This window comes from Convolutriloba macropyga, chromosome 14 (assembly GCF_964194025.1).
Source record: "Convolutriloba macropyga chromosome 14, txConMacr16.3, whole genome shotgun sequence".
Taxonomy (NCBI): domain Eukaryota; kingdom Metazoa; phylum Xenacoelomorpha; order Acoela; family Convolutidae; genus Convolutriloba; species Convolutriloba macropyga.
Genome location: NC_134481.1, coordinates 6558491 through 6579977, shown reverse-complemented (window position 1 = coordinate 6579977; position 21487 = coordinate 6558491). Strand labels below are relative to the sequence as shown.

General features: G+C 35.7%; 1 protein-coding gene across 1 annotated transcript in view; it reads left to right on the top strand.

The window, feature by feature from the left end:
• Positions 1-21487, top strand: part of LOC142353036 (uncharacterized) — an 81313-nt gene that overhangs the window by 15941 nt on the left and 43885 nt on the right. Inside the window, exons 3-4 of the mRNA XM_075405226.1 lie at positions 5920-6100; positions 13265-13544. Coding sequence (XP_075261341.1) covers positions 5920-6100; positions 13265-13544 — 461 coding nt within the window. The remainder of the gene's footprint in view (positions 1-5919; positions 6101-13264; positions 13545-21487) is intronic.

Genomic DNA, 21487 nt, shown 5'->3' with positions numbered 1-21487 from the left:
CTAGTAGGAAAAATGGTTAGTTTCAGTCTTTCCATTTTCTCTTGTAAATAAATGTTACACTTGAAATTATTCGGGTACAGAAAGATAATTTAGCAGCATCTCAATCTCAGTTGTGTTGCAAAAAAGTTGCTGTTTCCTCATAATGGATTGCCCTCGTGACTTTAATTTTTCTTTTTATTGCTCATGTAAAATGAAAGAGTGCAAAGCACAGGTAATTTTAATCGGAGAGAAATTTTTCTAAAGTTCAGGGCATAAGGATTGTCCAAATCTACTACTTCCGTCTGCAATAGGGTGAGCAGAGCCTACGACTTCTCTTTTTCTTTTGCAAAGAATTCTCCGAACAGAAAATGGAGTTAAATTGCGATACAGATTTGGGATGGAAACCAGTAAGGATGACCGCCCGTGCTCCAACAGAAATTGTGTAGGAATCTTATAATCCATTGGTGAGACATCTTGTTATTAGTAAAAATCGAAATGTATGACAATGGTGGTAGCGATAAGATTGTGACTGAATAGGTATCTGATCAAATCGATAACAATTTTATTATTGAACCGGTTTTTGTGACGAAAACCTTGAAAATATATAACAACAACTTCGAAACTCAACAATCCAGCAAATTCAACGTATTCCCTTTAAAAGTTTTTACAATCAAGCAAAAAATTAGAACACTCGGGTGACCAATATTAGAGTTTGTAATTGGACAAGGCAAAACACATGAGTATCCTGGGCATATCTGAGTGTGTTCTGGAATTAAATCTGAAGCCTAATGAAGTATAACTGAAGGAATTTAAAACACTTTAAATAAGAATCTAGCAAAGAGTTGTCTGTACCTAATAAGCCACGATATGGCGTTAACTTCAGAAAAGTTTCCAACTTAACGTCTGGGTCCAAAAAAAGAAATGTTGCAAACAAATATACAAAATCTATTAACTCTGTTCCGGATAGTCGACTTTTTTGTTCATAAATTTCATCATTTTTCTTCAAATCATTCGTTGCAATATTTGCCATGCTGATTCTCAAACAAAAAAAATGTTGACCAACAAGGGTTGCTCGTTATTTATTTCAAAAAAAACAAGTTAACAACTTGAATTTTTTCAATGAAACTTTTCCATCACTTGCTGTGTTTTTTGTATTTTTGAGCCGTTTGTTCTTTTTTGTCTTCACTGTAAAACTTATTGAGTACCTTTTTGCGTGATTATTGTAAAACAAGCAGCCTGCTACATCAAGATCACTCAAAAAATTAGGAACAATTATGAACGTCAATTTTTGTAGGTTGTTGTAAATTGTACAAGACTAATAGAGACACTATTAAATTCAAAACTTTTTTAGAACAACTGCAGTTCTTTCGTTTTCGTTCCATCCATTGATTTCAATTCTGGCAATATTGATTCAAATGCTGAATCCCTCCGTTTTTTTACCGTCATTACTAACAAATAATTTTTCACTGTCATTCTTAACTGATTTCGATTTTACGTCTTCTGAGTCATTTGTTCCATCGCCGTTACTCTTGGCTCTAGTGATCAATCTGTCACTATTAGTGTCTGCAACTTGTATTTTTTCACTGTTTTGCTCAAACTTTGGCTTAGATCTTTGTAAGAGTGATAACTGAGTTGATTTTTGTTGATATGATAGATTATCAAAAAAAATTTCCTTTGTTGTATCTTTTTATATGAACATTCTTTTGGGGATCAAAAGAAATTTGTCGGCATGCATTTTTTGACTTTTAAGTAAAGATAGCACGAGAATCCTAATGCCTTAGTGAGTTCTGATTTTCTTGCCATGCTATATTGCTTTTTCTTCGGATTTGTTTCCTATGATAATAACTACTGAAAAGCCTGATCTTGAGTTTTAAGCAACTGCTTGTTGACTGGAACATTGCCATTGATTTTTACCTTCAGCATACCTCCACAGAGAAATTTTATAAAACCATTCGGTACTTATTTGAGGAACTTTCTGAATTTACTCTCAGACAGCTCTAGCATTTGCATTAGCATACAGCAATCTATCTCTCTCACCTCTCAATTTAGTTCAAATCAATTTGGAGGAAGGTAGAAAAAAAACGTTGGACCTGATTTTAAATTATTTGAACAAAAAGGAATGGAGTCTTAAGTGTTTGGATCCAAAACGATGAGTAATTGTATAAAGGCTGATTTTGTTGCTATTTTCCGTCCTTCTTTTAAAAAATTTGTGTTCTGTAACTGTTTGCTTATTTAGGTTATATGTTGTACGTTTCCAGGTGATTTGAACGAAATGATATCGACATGTGTTCAGATCATTTGCTTTTGAACATTTCTTCTGTTGGAATAAGTTATACATATCATATCTGACGCTAATAGACGGTGGTGTCCAGCAGCTGCAAGTTTTCTAAAATCTTTGTCATTGAAATTTTCTGCTGAAGAATTGTCAAAAACCAACGTACAGTTTTTCAGCTGTGAAGTGAATTCAGATTGGGAAAATTTTGCTTAAAAAACGTTCAAGTAACTTTCTATAGAGCTGAATTTGGGCTGCTTATGTTGATAGAAGTAAAAAAGCTATTTAACTTTTGAGTAGAAAATGTTTCCCAGTAACATTTGGAAAATGACCTCAGTTTAACCACAGCATGACGGCCACCAGCAGCTAAGACTAGTCTATCGCTTGTTGAAGTTATCTTGTTCATAGCTTTGAATAAGGAAGCGCGTAGCCAACTGTGCAAGTTTGACATTGTAACCACAATTAGAAACGGTATAATTTCAATTTGAGTAAAATGGACAGCTTCCGACCGTGGCAGTGCAGTATTAAAAACTTTTCAGGACCGGCTCTAATAATTTTCATCATCAATAACTAAGTCATTCATACCTACTTCATCAACGGAACCTATCTAATCTTCTTTACAACTTAATTGAAAAAAAAACTGTTTTACATAAATGTATAGAAACTTCAATTTTTGTTTTATCTCGTTATTTTAATAGTGAACCTAAACCATAAAGATTTCATATTAATCATATCTACATTTTTGACTTCCTATTTTTTGTTACTTTGTAGTTCACTCGCAACAATCTTTTTCTATAGTAGACAATTGACTCCACGTTTCGTTTGCTGACTACCTGTTTGATTTCATCAGGAAGATTTTTTTGTCCAGGGTTACTTGAACCGGTGCTCTCGGCTTGTGAATAGTTGAAATGGTTAGTTTCAGTGAAAGGGTTAGAAAGGGTAAGATATCTTCGCAGCATCTCAATCTCAGTTGTGATGCAAAAAAGTTGCTGAGTGAAAGATATCTTTCAATCAGCAACTTAGTAGTGAAAGATATCTTAGCAGCATCTCAATCTCAGGTTTGAGGTAGAAAAATTGCTGTTTCCTCTGAATGGATTGCCCTCGTGATTTTATTTTCTCTTCTCTGATCATTGATAAAGTGAACTGAGTTTTATTCGTTCTGCAGCTGGATACGGTCAAACTTGACATAAATTCACTCGAAGAACTGGAGGAGTTACGTTCCCCACTCGATGACCCAGTGGTGAGCAGTGTCAGCCAAAAGAATTACAACATTAATTTTTTAGCAAAAACTCTTTTTCTTTTGTTTCGCGTGTAAATTGAAAAAGTGCAAAGCACAGGCAATTTTAATCGGATGTAATTTTTTGTAAACTTTAGGCCATAAAAAGGGTGTCCAAATCTACTATTTCCGTCTGCAATAGGGTTTGCAGGGAATACGTCTTCTCTTTTCGTTTTGCAAAGATTTCTCCGAACAGAAAATGAAGTTGAATTGCCATAAAGATTTGGGATGGAAACCACTAAGTATGACCGTCAGTCCTCCAAGAAAAACCGTGCAAGAATCTAATAACTCATTAGTGAGATTTCTTCTCACTAGTGAAACACGAATTGTATTCATTAGTTTTCATTATTAAACCGGTTTTTTGAGACGGATACCTTCAATATCTATAACAACAATTTCGAAATTCCACAATCCAGCAAATTAAACATATTCCCTTTGAAAATTTTACAAAATGTAAATCCTTAGAACAGTCCGGTGACCAATATAAGTGTATGTAATTGGAAAAGGCAAAACATATGAATATCCTGGGCATATCTGACTGTGTTCTGGAATAAACCCTGAAGCCTCATGAATTATAGCAGGTAATTGAAGGAATTTATAAGACTTCAGATAAGTGTCTAACAAAGAGTTGTCTGCACCTAATAAGCCGCCATATGGTGTTAGCTCGACAACAGTTTCCAAGTTAACGTCTGGGTCCAAATAATGACATGTTGCAAACAAATGTACAAAATCCTTTAACTATGTTCCGGATAGTCAACTTTTTTTTCACAAATTTCATAAATTTTTGTCAAACCTTTTTTGTCAACTTGAAGTCTTGTATGGGGTCCGAACACCCCCCCCCCCCACAGTCATATGGCAGGTTACCATACAACTAATGTGGTATGGCTTGTCTATTTAAACTCGATCACCATAAAGCGAATCACTTTAGTGTTGGCAGTGACGGTGTATGAGGAGTCATGCATATGAATGGTACCTCGAATTGACAAAAATCTAAGAAACTTTGCGTAACGAAAATCTTCACGCAATTCTGATCTTACAATTGGGCAAAACGGTGAAACCTCTGACTTGGCAGAGCTTGTGAAGAATTTTAATTTTATTTTTTCTTTACAATATAATAGAATACCAAAAAAATTGTTGGACCTTAAAAAACTTAAATTTGACCTTGGATAATGGCACCCCAAAAACTACTTTTGGAAAATAAACTCGAAACTTTGGTAAGAGAAATGTATGAACGATTAAGTTTACAGTTAGTGGAAACAACAGGAATTTGCATTGCGAAAACTTCGAGGTTAGTTAACTTTGGAAGACACCTTTAGATGTTGAACGTAAAGCCGCAAAAATTCCTAAATTGATTTCAAAAAACACCACATGACAGAAAGTACAATTTTAGATGCTTTTCAGTGATACTAATTATCTGCGCGTTGCCCGATCTAAGAAATCACAGCTGAAAAACCGTCAAAACTATATTGGAATAGTGATTAATGCGATGATACTTTGTGTAACATAAACGCTATACCCTTAATTTATTTCAAAAATTTGCTAGATTTAACGAAATTGTACGTTAAAAATGAGGCCAACTTTGCTGCAAATATTGCGAAAAGCTATTCCGTTATCAGCACTGAATGGTCTCCACGAGTAGTTCAGGTGAGTCAAGCTTGTTCCTTTTTTGAACGAAATTCTATAGGTCTGAACCAGTTCACTAACATTATAGCCTTCCACTTGTTTACCCATCTCGAGTTTCAGAGCGAAAAAAAAATCAAACATTTGTAAACCTAAAAAATGATGAAAGTCTTGTACAAATCCACCTTTCGTTTTGCTTTGCGCTATAATGTGTTGGTGATTTACTACAAAATAATCTGAAATGACGAAACTGGGTATTTAAGTAGATTTGTGGCATTTGACTTCACTAAAGAATACAGAAATCTGAACAGTCGAAACGTTTTGTGCAACATTACTGGTTTAAGTTTTAGACAAACTTACCTCTATGAAGGATGACTTACTCTTGAAATTGATTTATTGAAGAGATAGTTTTAGAAAAAATGATGGTTATTAAAAGGCATAGTGTTGGAAGACACAACTAACCTACAGTATACAAGCTGTTTTTGTTTGGAATATCAGAGACAGCCTAGAATGTGGTGAATTGAAGCAAGATAAGTGTTGGCGACTGGCATTTAGCAACATTTAGAAATTTTTCTACAAACAAGTTTTCTTTTAAAAAATATTTGTAATCAGAACGTTGGAATTTTGTATGTTCAACGCTAACTTCTTCATTGAAAAATAACGTAAGAGTTGGACGTTTAAAGTTTCAGTTGACAAATACCTCCTATCCTACAAAATTTTTATTAACTAATCGGCCAGGGTCATTAGAACTGGTTAACTATTCCCCATTTAGAACCTATAACCGGTGAGGCAAAAAAACTGATGACTGTATTGTCTCTGAAGAAGGGCGACTTCGACAGGAGAGGAGATTTCGAGTTTCCTTGTAAAGACGGTGACAAACAAACTCGAGGCAAGATGGAATACAAACAACCCAATTCAAGTTGGATAAGAATTGGGCTTAGCTGCCTAAACAGGGGAGTACAACGATCAGTTTTAAATATCTTTTTGAAAGACAACAAATTTTGATATCTCAAAAAACATGAGGTCACGGCTTTGATCGAAGATCTGAAAAAAATTGATTTTTCCGAAAATAGAAGTGGCTGAATATTTTATGTCGGTGTGTTATTGTCATGAAAAGGCAGAAACATGCATCTGATGTCAAGAGGAAATGTTTATAGGAAAAATTCCTATTTACAGGAAATGTTTGATTCGTGGAACTAAGTGAATTGTGTTTTCCCGGATTGACCAACTTTTCCAACAAAAAAAGGACCATTATGGTCCATAAAAGTCCACAAAAAGTTTCGTTCTGTGAACTTGCTATGTACGTTACGGTCCATGTTAGTTTCCATTACGGTCCGTTTTGTAGTTGGTAAATTTATATAACAATTATCATGGCCGCAGTTTATACTTGGTTGGTTGTAATTATGCCTCATTTTATGGTTGATAAGGTACCATCATGGCCCATTTTATGGTTAGAAAGTTACCTTAATGATGGTCAACCCGAGTTGACAGCAATCGTATTCTCATATCAAAACTTCCAATAATCCCAATTTTCTTGCGGTTCTGCATTTTTCCCTAAACTGTTTTAAACAGTAACAAAATTTTTCGTTAAATTTGTACTATTGAGTAAAATCACAGAAGCTCAAAACAGCAGCCCAATTGTAGAGCAAGACATTTATCAAAACAACTTCAGAGCCAAAACCTCCACAAAGGTTTGATTTTAAAATGTTAATATCTGAGTTTTTGTTATTTTTAAATTGTAAGATGGCTGTGAAATTGTATTCAAGTTGAATAAAAATGTTCGACAAAACTAGAGTCATTGTTAAAATCATGCCCACACAATAAAAACGTTTGTGTTGAGAAAATTGTGTTGTAAGTTGTCCGAAGAAAACATTTCCTCTTATGAGTTTTTTGTATGATCAAAAAGCCCTTGATAATTGTCTTGAATGACTTTAAAAGACAATAGTTCAAAAAGTCGAGTTTTTATCTTGTCTGCGCTGATATGATGCCAGTCAACTCAAAAAAAATTCAAATTAGGAAGCACTTTGTAGTTTAAGAGTTAGAAAATTATGTGTCATAATATCTCTCACGATCAAACCAATTAGCTCGTTTTTGCAGCCCCAATAACTGAAAATTCCCACATTGTCGGTTCTTAAGGAAAATTGCTTCTGGTTATAGATACCTTATTTACTGATTCTTCTCCATGCTAATGACTAATTGTGTTGGCAAAATTGAATTTCATGAAAACAAATTTCCTAAATGTTGAAAATAAGGCTTATTGGTTATACTGGATTAAAGATTTTAATTTTTCAAAAGAATCATAGCAGACAAAATGTTTCTGATAGATTAAACAACTGTTTTTGCCTGCTCTTTCTTACTGTTCCAAGTGAACCATTTAAGCATACGATGCGTCAGTTTATTTTAAAAGAATAACTAACGCGTGGAGCTGAGAGAATACAATTTATTAAAGAACTAAAGAAAAACTAGTCAACAAGGTAGACGGGAAATGCCACTGCCGTTTGAATCTCACGAACGCGAGATTGTCTGATGATAATTTATTTTGAGTTCACATTGAGCAATCAAGTCGCTTATTTAAGTTAAAAAAATTTTTTTAACTTAAAAGTTATGATTCAAATGGAGAGAAATTTGATCTAACGTTTTTGATGTCTAAGCAAACCAACACTTCTATGAACAATCTTCTAGCGGTGTAAATTTTGATTATTTTATAAAAATTGGTATTTTTTTTCTATTTTGGTGCAGCTATTATTTTCTTTCAAAAAAAGAGGAGAGAGAAAATATTCTGACCCAATGGTTCATAAAAATCAACAATAGAGAAAATTTAAAACTTTTAAATTTCAATCGGAATGAATTTGTTATAGATACCTTGTTTACTGATTCTTCTCCATGCTAATGACATATTGTGTTGGCAAAATTGAATTTCGTGAAACCAAATTTCCTAAATGTTGAAAATAAAGCTTATTGGTTATACTGGATTAAAGATTTTAATTTTTCAAAAGAATCATAGCAGACAAAATGTTTCTGATAGATTAATCAACTGTTTTTGCCTGCTCTTTCTTACTATTCCAAGTGAACCATTTAAGCATACGCTGCGTCAGTTTATTTAAAAAAAAACTAACGCGTGGAGCTGAGAGAATACAATTTATTAAAGAACTAAAGAAAAACTAGTCAAAAAGGTAGACGGGAAATGCCACTGCCGTTGGAATCTCACGAACGCGAAAATGTCTGATGATAATTTATTTTGAGTTCACGTTGAGCAATCAAGTCGCTAATTTAAGTAGAAAATTTTTTCAACTTAAAAGTTATGATTCAAATGGAGAGAAATTTGATCTAACGTTTTTGATGTCTAAGCAAACCAACGCTTCTATGAACAATCTTCTAGCGGTGTAAATTTTGATTATTTTATAAAAATTGGTATTTTTTTGCTTTTTTGGTGCAGCTATTAATTTTCTTCCAAAAAAAGGAGAGAGAAAATATTCTGACCCAATGGTTCTTAAAAATCAACAATAGAGAAAGTTTAAAAGTTTTAAGTTTCAATCGGAATGATTTTGTTATAGATACCTTGTTTACTGATTCTTCTCCATGCTAATGACTAATTGTGTTGGCAAAATTGAATTTCATGAAACCAAATTTCCTAAATGTTGAAAATAAGGCTTATTGGTTATACTGGATTAAAGATTTTAATTTTTCAAAAGATTCATAGCAGAGAAAATGTTTCTGATAGATTAAACAACTGTTTTTGTCTGCTCTTTCTTACTGTTCCAAGTGAACCATTTAAGCATACGATGCGTCAGTTTATTTTAAAAAATAATTAACGCGTGGAGCTGAGATAATACAATTTATTAAAGAACTAAGGAAAAACTAGTCAACAAGGTAGACGGGAAATGCCACTGCCGTTTGAATCTCACGAACGCGAGATTGTCTGATGATATTTTATTTTGAGTTCACGTTGAGCAATCAAGTCGCTAATTTAAGTTAAAAAGTTTTTCAACTTAAAAGTTATGATTCAAATGGAGAGAAATTTGATCTAACGTTTTTGATGTCTAAGCAAACCAAGACCTCTATGATCCATCTTCTAGCGGTGTAAATTTTGAACATTTTATAAAAATTGATATTTTTTTGCTTTTTTGGTGCAGCTATTAATTTTCTTTCAAAAAAAGAGGAGAAAGAAAATATTCTGACCCAGTGGTTCATAAAGATCAACAATAGAGAAAGTTTAAAACTTTTAAATTTCAATCGGAATGATTTTGTATTCTGATAACACTATAATCAAGGGCACAATATAAACTAGAGACGGAAAAGTGAACCACAATTTTGTGACTTTTATGAATCTCAAGCAAATATATTTTGGTGTCTTCATAAAACTTACAAATAATTGACCAAAGTCATTCATATTTTCAATCAGATGTCAAACCAGTCTAGACTCAAGCAAGTGTGAAAAAATTATCTGTTACTTCCGAAATAAAAGGCTTGGTTTTTAGATAAAAAAATCCAATTCATTTCATATATACTGGAGAAGCATTTAAAAGTGTTCAGCAAGCAGCCTTGATATGGTTTAATTTAGAAAACTTTATCAGCTGAATTTTTTGGCCACAAGACATGAAATTTAAAGAGCGAAGAATGCATGGTATCGGAGTAGCAGTTGAAGGCTTGAGAAATTGATTTAAGGTCAATTGGATTACTTCCATTTTTTAAGTTGACCAGAGAGTTTTCCCACAGATGCCTGGCAAACAGATTACAGCCACACTTTTTCTGCAAGATTAAGCCCCTAGAAATTTTTATTTTTCAAATTAATCGCAGAAAGTAAAACGTTTCTGATAGTTTGAACAACATTTTTTTGCCTGCTCCCTTTTCCTGTTCTGAGTGAATTATTTAAATATGAGATGCGTCAGATTATTTTTTTTAAAAAATAACTAAAGCGTGGAGCTGAGAGAATACAATTTATTAAAGAACCAAAGAAAATTAAGTAAACCAGTTAGACGGCAAGTGCTACTGCTTCTTGCATCTCAAGAACGCGAGATTGTCTGATGAAAAATTTTTTGCAGCGCTAAAGTCGCTAATTTGGGTTAAAAAAAATTTCAGCTGAAAATATCTAATACCAAAAGGAGAGAAATTTTCTCTCACGTGTTTGATGTCAAAGCAAACTAATTCCTCTGTGACCCATCTTCTATTGCTGTAAATTTTCAACATTTTTAAAATAATAAAAATATACGGCCGTAGTACAGCACCTTATTGATCATGATACGGCCTTAATAAGATAACTTTGAAGACTTATTACGGCCGTACTACAGACCGTAGTAAAGTTTACACGATCTTAGGACGGTTTTCATTCAAGATTTACACGATGCCGTACTACGGCCGTATCAAGTTTTCTTAATACGGGGATCCTGGGTAGTATAACAAGCAATCAGTAAGTAATATTAATCAAAGGGCACATTGGTCTATGTTGCATGATCAAAGAAGGCAACTGCAAAAATACAAAGTTTTTGCGATTAGAGGGAGGAAAAATGAGGGTTTTTAAACATTTATTTGGGGCATTTTTCTCCTAAAATATTGCTTAGTGTTTACGCTCTGTTTTTTATTCATATAAGATACGCGAAACAAAGTGTTCTGAAGGCCAAATCAATTAAAGCGCTCTCCTTGAAAAGTTTAATTTTGTTCGGGATTAAAAACTTTTTTTCAAAACAATTAGGTTTAATAACGACAGTGTTTTGAGTAAAAAAAAGGTTACATCAGTTATCTGGTTAAAATGACAGTTTCTGCAAGATTAAGCCACTAGAGATTTGTTAGCTTACTTTTTTGAGCTACTCCTGCTGCTGACAGTAGCAAAAAATTTTGCTGTCACCCTAAAATTTTTAAACTACGCTCTTATAAACTGTTTTCTTTTATTGTAAAGGCCCTTAGTGGAACAAACAATTTTGTAAATTCATATAAAACGAAAGTCTTGGCATTTTTGAGCACAAAGACCACATAAAATTTTCCGTGATACACTGCTGTCCAAAAATCTGGACTGGTAGGATATTTTCTCAGATAGATAAGTCCCTGGAGTTCCTGGAACTTCCCGACGGGAAATTAGAATTCTGACAGGAAATAGCAATCAGTGCTCTTTTTCTGCCATCTGTGGTAATCTCCTGGTAAGAGTTATAGGTGAATGGTAATTTCACAGAAAGTTGAGAATTTTTGAAAGCCTGGTTAGAATCATTGATATTTTAGGTGGGGTCCAGCTAAAAACGCATGCAACTTATCCGTAGTTATCAACTTAGATTTCCAATAACTTTACCGGTAGATTAAAAAAAACTATTGTAGAAAAAAGAAAGTAGGATGAATTTTTTTTCCTATTGACTCAGTCATAGACAAATTGATTAAAACAAGATGGCAGCAAAAAATTCCCATTTTTTCACCCTCATACAACATGAGCATTCCTTAGTAATTTTTTCAGATATCTCAAAATCAAAAAAACGCTGCTAGAGCAACGAAATTTTCCGGGTCGCCATATTGGGAGGGAAAAAAACAAAAAACAAGTATCCACCTGATGTTGGATATCTTTCCTGGAAGTCACGCAACATTAGCGCTCGAGTCCGTAACAACTACACTTTCAAAAAGTATACTGTCACTTTGTACCAAAAAAAACTTTAAAATAGTTTATGAGCTGAAAATACACGTATTTCCACAGATAAAATATTTTAAGGAGCCATTTTCTTGTTGTGCCTGTGTAATGATTATAGGGGGTGTTTGTAGTACAAATCTTGAGTTTTTAAGCTCCTCAAGTAAAAAATTGAAAAAAGTAATCTTTCTGAAACAATTCTCAATGATTATGTTTGTTGTCTCAAACCAAGTAGTGAACATCTTAATCTTTTCTACGTACTTGAGATGATTTTTTTGGCTCTTTGTTCAACAGTCGGTTATTTTTTGTAGAGGTCAAATTTTCAAAAAAAAAATAGAATTGGAAATTTTTGAGGAAAGTCATCAATTTGCGTAATATTTTCTTATAAAATTTTAATTGATCCATCTAATAAGTAGCAGACATAATTGTTGTAGCTAGCAGTATCAAAAACGATAAATTCCGGTGTCCTTTGGTTAAAACGTCTCAAAAATCAATCGGTGTTGAACGTTTCAGGGCCGGCTCTTGGTTCACCATTTCCCGGACTGAAAGTCAAGTCTTAATCAGTCCTGATTCTGTGAAACTGCAAATCTCGGATCAGCACTGTGTCAGTGCTCTAATCATTTCTTTTTTGAATTGTGCACGGCTTGAATCAATTAAAAATTCTTGGCTAGTCTTGAGTCAAGTCTTGACCAAGACTTGTCAAGTCTTGTGCAAGACTTGACCAAGACTCGACAAATCTTGAGCAAGTCTTGGCCCAGGCTTGACAAGTCCTGCGCAAGTCTTGGCTCAGACTTGAAAAGTCTTGCACAAGTCCTGTCCAAGACTTAACAGGTCCTATGCAAGTCTTGGCCAAGGTTTGACAAATCTTGTGCAAGACTTGTTTAATAATCTCTCCAAAGCGAGGAAAAAAGCATTTGAAAACGCGAGCACTTCCATGAAGTTTTACTTAATAGGCAACAAAACAAAATCTGATATCGACTAAAGATGCCAGTCAATGCCTCTACAGAGTGATTAGATGGACAATTTCAACTAGGTATACGCTCATATCAGAAATAGTTTAGCCATATTAACAAGTTTCTTGTAAAAATTCTTCACCTAATTTTGAGCTAATTTTGAAGTGCATTAATAATAAATAAATTCTTCCCAAAATCCTACTTAGCTTCTTTACTGCGCAACAAGCAACACTTGACGAAGCTTGATCCAGTTTTGACTCAACTTTTGCAAGTGTAGGCCAAAACTTGACTGAACCCTTGCCAAATATTGGCCAGCACTTGACTCAAGACTTGACCTGACAACTCTTGAGCAAGTCATGAGCAAGTCTTCAAGACTGAAATAAGATGTACTGATTAGTACTGATTTGTCAATTCAAGATTTGTATTACTGGAAAAGTACTGATCAAGACTTGAAGCTCGTTCCTGATTATGTTTTATACTCCTCGCGCGTTCTTCAAACAGAGGAATTTTGTTCTTAAAATTCTTGTCAGTAAAACATTGATCTTTTTATGTACCATTCCTAGATACGACAATGGCAATAACGACTGGCTTCTTATGAACGGAAATGACAACGAGTGGGCCATTGGATTCCACGGAAGCACCAAAAAGGGCACACAAGCTATTGCCGAATCGCGAATTTTTAAAGCTGGAACTCGTCAAGCCTACAGCCGCGACATTGATACAAACAAGTTGAGTGACAATTCAGGAAAACCGTGTGGTGATGGGGTTTACTTCGCGGCCGACATTGAAATTGCCCAAGGCTATTCTCGGTTCAGTCCTGAAGACTCTCCTTGTGTACTTCAAGTGAGTCAAGCTTGTTGATTTTTTTACCGACTTGTTACAGATTTAAACGTCCCGGGACGAGGTGTCAACGCTAGAAAACGCAAATTTATGTAAGATTGGAGTTGAAAACGTTGAATTTATGTAAGAACAAGGCTTGAGCCTATATCTCACAAAAATTCAACGCATTCAATGCCAATCTTACATATTTTGCGTTGAATTTCAGCGTAGATCTTACATATTTTGCGTTGAGTTTAGCGTAGATCTTACATATTTTGCGTTGAATTTAGCGTAGATCTTACATATTTTGCGTAGAATTTAGCGTATATCTGACATATTTTGCGTTGAATTTAGCGTAGATCTTACAAAAATTCAACGCATTCAACGCCAATCTTACATACTTTGCGTTGAATTTAGCGTAGATCTGACATATTTTGCTTTGAATTTAGTGTGGACATTACATATTTCGCGTTGAATTTTGCGTAGATCTTACATATTTTGCGTTGAATTTAGCGTAGATCTTTCATAAATTCAACGCATTCAACGCCAGTCTTACATATTTTGCGTTGAATTTAGCGTATATCTGACATATTTTGCGTTGAATTTAGCGTAGATCTTACAAAAATTCAACGCATTCAACGCCAATCTTACATACTTTGCATTGAAATTAGCGTAGATCTTACATATTATCCGTTGAATTTAGCGTAGATCCTATAAATTCTGTGTTGCACTTTTCGTAGATCTTACATAATTTGCGGTGAATTTTGCGTAGATATTACATGTTTCGCGTTGAGTTAAGCGTAGATCTTACAGATTTTGCTTTGAATTTTGCGTAGATCTTACATAATTTCAACGCATTCAACGCCTATCTTAAAAATTTTGCGTTGAATTTAGCGGAGATCGGACATAATTTTCGTTGAATATAGCGTAGATCTTACATAAATTCAACGATTTCAACGCCAATCTTATAAATTTTCCGTTGAAATTAGCGTGGACCTTACATATTTTGCGTTGAATTTAGCGTATATCTTACATTTTTTGCGTTGAGTTTAGCGTAGATTTTACATAAACTCAACGCAATCAACGCCAATCTTAATTATTTTGCGTTGAAATTAGCGTAGACCTTACGTATTTTGCGTTGAGTTTCGCGTAGAACTTTCATAAAATCAACGCATTCAAAGCCAATCTTACATATTTTGCGTTGAAATTAGAGTTGATCTTACTTTTTTGCCCTGAGTTTTGCGTAGAACTTACATGTTTTGGCGTTGAAATAAGCTTAGATATTACATAATTTCAACGCATTCAACGCCAATTTTTTACATTTTCGTTGAAATTAGCGTAGATCTTACATATTTTGCGTTGAGTTTTGCGTAGAATTTACATATTTTGGCGTTGAAATTAGCGTAAATCTTGCATAAATTCAACGCCTTCAACGCCAATCTTATATATTTTGCGTTGAGATAAACGTGGATCTTACATTATTGGCGTTGAATTTAACGTGGATCTCACATTATTATCCTAGACTTTAGCGAAGATATTACATAATTTTTCTTAATTTAGGGGGACGTGCGTGGGGAGGATACGGGTGGCGAGGAGGGGGATACGTGGGCGGGGGGGGGGGGGCTTGGGGGTTATGTGGGAGGGCGTTACTAGGGGATGGGGATAATGGCTGCGTGCGGGGAGTTCCCTGTGGTCATGGGGATACTTCGGGGGTATGTGAGTGGTGGGGGTACGTGTGGGGGTACGAGGGGAGTGGGGATGAGGGGTACGTGGAAGTGGGATGGGTGGAGGGGGTACGTGTGGGGGTACGAGGGGAGTGGGGGTGAGGGGTACGTGGAAGTGGGATGGGTGGAGGGGGTAGGTGTGGGGGTACGAGGGGAGTGGGGATGGGGGGTACGTGAAAGTGGGATGGGTGGAGGGGGTACGTGTGGGGGTACGAGGGGGGTTGGGGATGGGGGAGTACGTGTGGGGGGTTACGTGTGGTCAGTGGGGGTTACTTGGGGGTACGCGAGGGGTGGGGGTACCTGAGGGGAGGTGTTACGAGAGGGTGGTAGTGGGGGAGGGTAGGTGGCGGGAGGGGGTTTGTGCGTTGGGTGGGATACATGGGGGGTAATGTGCGTTTGTGTGGGAGGGGGGAGGCTACGAGAGAGGGGCATTTTTTGCGATTTTTTTTGAAAAAATCAGAAAGCGGTTGCGTCGAAGAGAAACTGGAAAGAATTGAAAAGACAGAAAAAGAGAATAAAAATTGAACAAAAATCAAATGGGATCTAAGATGAATTCTACGCAATATTATGGAATTTCTTCGCTTAGAAACTCCAAATTTATTTGAAACCTGTTGTTACTGTCCGATTTGAAAAGGTAAGGGTTCCTAAGAAAATTAAAGTTCTGTGGCACAATGGCACAAGAGGCGACAAGTAAGCAGGAGGTCAGTGGTTCGAGTCCCTTACCAGTGGTTGTCAGCGTTGATTTTTTTGTAAAATCAACGCTAAATTTATTGCAAAATAAGTAAGATTAACGCTAAATTCAACGCAAAATATGTATGATCTACGCCAAATTCAATACAAAATATGTAAGATCTACGCAAAATTCAACGCAAAATTTGTAAGATCTACGCAAAATTCAACGCAAAATATATAAGATCTACGTTAAATTCTACGCTAGATATGTAAGATCTACGCAAAATTCAACGAAAAATATGTAAGATCTACGCAAAAATCAACGCAAAATATGTAAGATCTACGCAAAATTCAACGCAAAATATGTAAGATCTACGCAAATTTCAACGCAAAATATATAAGATCTACGTTAAATTCTACGCTAGATATGTAAGATCTACGCAAAATTCAACGCAAAATTTGTTAGATCGAAGCTCAATTCTACGCTAAATATGTATGATCTACGCTAAATTCAACACAAAATATGTAAGATCTAGGCAAAATTCAACGCAATATATGTAAGATCTACGCTAAATTCAACTCAAAATATGTGAGATCTACGCAAAACTCGACGCAAAATATGTAAGATCATCGCTAAATTCAACAGAAATTATGTAAGATCTACGCTAAATTCAACGCTATAGATGTAAGATTTACGCAAAATTCAGCGCAAAATATCTAAAATCTAAGCTAAATTCAACGCAAAATATGTATAATCGACGCTAAATTCGACTCAAAATATGTGAGATCTACGCAAAACTCGACGCAAAATATGCAAGATCAACGCTAAATTCAACCGAAATTATGTAAGATCTACGCTAAATTCAACGCTAAATATGTAAGATCTACGCTAAATTCAACGCAAAATTTTATAATCGACGCTAAATTGAACTCAAAATATGTGAGATCTACGCAAAACTCGACGCAAAATATGTAAGATCAACGCTAAATTCAACAGAAAATATGTAAGATCTAAGCTAATTTCAACGCTAAATATGTAAGATCTACGCTAAATTCAACGCTAAATATATAAGATCTACGCTAAAATCAACGTTAAATATGTAAGATCAGCGGTATCTAGCGTAGACAAGTCGGAGTATTCACCGCAATTTCTTTCATAACTTGCAGTTGATTGCTGTATTTTTTTGTTTTCAAATTCAACGCATTCAACGCCAAAATAATGTAAGAAGATTGCGGTGAGTTTTCCGACTTGTCATCGCTAGTTGCCGTTGATCTTACATAATTTTGGTCAAATTCCTCTACCCGGGGTGCACCAGGAATCTATAACCTATTTGTATAACCTCCGACTACTTTCGTGGTAACGAGAATGTGCTCTCCAATGAACGTAAGTGTTCCCCGCACAAATTCTCAGTATCAACTTGAAAAATGTATCATTTTCATGTCTGAAACTCTTCTCTCAAGAGACATTGAACCAAGCAAGAGCTCTTTCTTATCAGTATTGTCATACAGATTCGCAATCTGTAATCTGAGTTGATTCGTGGTGCCGATTTATTCAATCTACTAATCCAAATTAATTGGTTAATTCGCGGGTCGAATTTACTATTATTTTTGTAGCTGAACGATTCAATATTTTGAATGCAGAATATGCGTAGATTTGGCGGAGCGAACGTTAGTTCTATTGTTAGACTGGTATTTCGCTTAGCGAAATAGGACTCAAAATTATCTGATACAAATTAATGCTTTAGCGGAGCAAATTCTAGTTTTAAGAGAGAGAGAATTAATTTGAGTTAAGGAAATGAGCAGAATGAAATGAAATTAAAATAACTAAAATTGATCAACAATTTGATCACGACAACTGAATTCAAATTGCGGCAACTCAAGATCACAAGACGACCTGAACAATATGAACAGACAAAATTATCAGGCACAGGATATAAATAAATTGTTAAAACGTGAAAACTCAAGATTTGATCTTCAAACAAGAATTTAAATTATGATTAAAATTAAATGGCGAAGGAAAGTGAATTAAATCAATTTTAACTAAAATAACTTGATTTGCTATACCAAATCAATAGCCCAAGAATGAATGAAATGTACTACTGTACCACATTTCCCCCTCGACAAAATAAATGACAAATTATTTATCATAAAATAAATAACATATGTACTGGTTACTATAATTACTACTATAATGTTTTTTTTCAGAAAGTTTTAGTCTAAGCAGTTTAACGTTCGACAAGTTTTAATTACTGTCACTCTCATAAAATCTTTCCACCTCGCCAACCGTCTCTGATGCCTCTGGTCCCTCGTAGTTAAGCGAAATATAGTACTGTAAGAGGTAAGACTGTGCAGGGGAGCATGGGCCGACTGTAAAATCTGATTCTTAGTGCTGACACTGAGCTGCGGCTGTCTTTATAGCTGAAATTATTGACTTGTTCTTAATCTGTGTTTGCTCAATAATATATCTCGTTTTGTTTCGCGAGGGTGCACTGGAACTAGAAGCTATGGGGTACAAGTTTGTACAGATGCAAGTAATTCGTCTGACTCAGTTACTGAAGGCGTTGAGCCTTTTCATTTTAACGGTTTCAGTGCCGCTGAAGCCTTGGTAGCAGCTTTTCGTTTCGGTCTACTAGGGGGCTCAGCGATTACAATGGATGTCGATGGCATCTCCATTGGCACCGCGAAATCACTTGTTACATCTGCTGGTGGCTTTGGCGGCGCTGTTATAACTGTTCGTTTTGGTTTTGTGGGCATTCGTACTCGAAGAGCTCGAGTTAAATTTGAATGTATCGAGGAGACCGCACTGATATCGTCTGCTATTTTTCGGTGTTCCATTCGTTTGCCTCCTTCTATTTTTTTCCTGGTCTCTTTTGCATGGTGACTAATAAGATCTTCAGTAATCTTTCCCGTTGGTGTTTTCGATTGACGATTCGCATACAATTGTAATTCAGTTTGGCGTTCGTCCTTTATGCCAAATTTAGTTAAATCTGAATTACGGATGGTCACATCTCTTTTTCCAGGCTCCTTAATCACTGATGTGAAATTATCCGTCTTCACCACCGAAGAACCGGGCGCTAACACTTCATATAGCCCTTCCAGGCTTTTCTTGGAGCGTTTCGTTCGTGGTCTCTTTTTGGCGAGCTTAATTTCCAGGGAGGCTTCAGTTCGTGGCACCAACAGTCCAATTTCTTGGTGAGGGATCACTCTGGTTTCTGTGTTTGGGTCCTCATTCTTCCGTTTTGCTGCGTCCTTGCCTAATCTATCTCTTTTCAATTCGAGTTCTGTGTCACTCCGTTCCTCGTTGTCCCAGTGTTCTTCGGAGATTAGTTCCTCCCATCTGACTGTCTCCAAATCAATTTTTACACAGGGATTGCACTTTGCCGTCTTTGTGATTATGTCCCTGTGCATGTACGGCAACCATGCATGTGCCAGGGTGAGTGGCATGTATGGCTTCGACGTATGCGTCCTTGATTGCATGAGGGAGAGCTATCCTGTCGTCAATGCATACACATCCATTCTTGACGTGAATATCTTTCCAGAATGAGTGTATGTAGGGCAATATTCGATTGCAGCGATCTTCATTTTCAGTTAGGATGCAGTCCCGTACCTCCTTTAAAATCGCATCATTGGTGGTGAGGCTGGCCATTAGCGTGCTAGAAAAGATCTTCGAAAGGGCGAAGTTAAGTGAATCCAAGTAGAAGGTCGTCTACTGAGGTTGACGTTACTGTCATTGTGTCTGTATTAGGAGTGACTGGCGTTGCGGGTACCGCTGGAGCTGTCAATGGTCCTGCCTCGTCCGCAAATCTCACTTTGGAGGGCGTCAATTGCTTGACTTGCATTAAAGTTTCTTCATCTGAGTTCGATTGTGACATCATGTAGACTGTTTTAAATTTATTGGCAATTCGTTGAAAATTTTTCAATTGAGATAGCAACTGATCGATAGGCCGATTTAAGGCAAAAAGTGAGTGAAGAATGTTAGCTGTCTCAATTTGGATATTCGAATTTGAGTTATTTGGTGTTCATTTGTTAATTGAGTTATCATTATCTGTAATTGAAGAATATTCTGGATTTCGTGGTGCGAATTCACAGCATAATTTGTTTGTGGAATTTGGAGTATTTGAGGCTTGTTTTGTAAGCAGCATTCGCGCTGCGAAATCGACGTAAATTTCCGCATTTAATAAAAAGCGTTTGGCGCTGCGTTTAATCACATCCAATTTTGCTACTATAAATTGCTCGTCATATGCAGATATATTAACAGCTTTTTGTTGCGGGTCGCGAGAGATATGATCTACTAATCCCATTTTTGAGCCAGGGAGATGATCAATTGAAAAAATGGCAGTAGTCGATCTACCCAACGTGTAAATCGACTATTGTAGGATTTGTTTGCTCTATTTTCTCTCATGATTGATTTATTGAAAGAAGAGCCCTATGATCAGTTATTACGGTAAATGGTTGGCCGTATAAATAATATATAAAATGTTCAACGGACCAGACAACACCCAACAGTTCGAGCTCATTGATGCTATATCTTTCCTCCACAGAATTCAAAAATCGCGATGCGAATGCCACAGTATGCCAACCATTTGGGTTCGTTGTTCTAATGCATACCCCAAACCTTTACGTGAAGCGTCGCATTTTATACGTATTTCTAAGTCCGGGTTAAATTGCTTATTTTCGGTTGTTTCTGCAATCTTCTTTTTAATCAAGGTGAACTGTTTTTCATGTTCATTCGTCCATATAAATTTTGTATTTTTCTTAAGCAGAGGTTGAAGTTGAACATAATTGTGACAAGTTTGGAATGAAAGTTCATATGTGATGAACTGAGCCCATAAAAGATCTGAGTTTTTTTAGACTGGAAGGTGCAGATAATTTTCCGATTGCATCCGTTTTATTCGACAATGGTGTTATACCGGTTTGTGTAATATTGTGTCCGAGCCATTCGATTTTATCTTTCGCGAAATGACATTTAAAAAGATTTATTCGGAGATTTTCTTGATCTATTTTTATCAGACATTGTCGTACTAAATTGAGATGTTTTTCTATTCCTCCTCTGCTCACTATTAATATATCGTCCAAGTATTATCCAGGCCTGCGAGATTACAATCAATCGCTTTTTAAAATTCAGCCGGCATATCTGTATGGCCGTAAAATCCAGTTTAAAAACGATATGTGCCGGTCATATCTCCGCTTACGAGGTAGAAGTTACAATGGCGGGCCGTATCACGGTGTAAATTGAGCTGGCTGTATGCGTACTGCAATTCAAGAGTCGTAAAATAAGCCGTCTCTTGCGGCGCGGTTGACAGTGTATGAGAAATGGTTTGAATTAGCGGGTCTATATTCGGCATTTGATACTTGTTTTTGAGAATGGCTTTATTCAGGATTTTGGAATCTAATGCTATTTTGATTGATTGATCCTTTTTTACCGTAATGACTGTTGGAGAAATAAAAAATTGATCATAGCAATTAGTCAGTTTTTCAATATGCCCTTCGTTTAGCAATTTTTTGAGTTCAACTTTCACTTTCGATTGGAGATGAATTGGCACTTTTTTCCTTTTTGATGTGTAACTCACT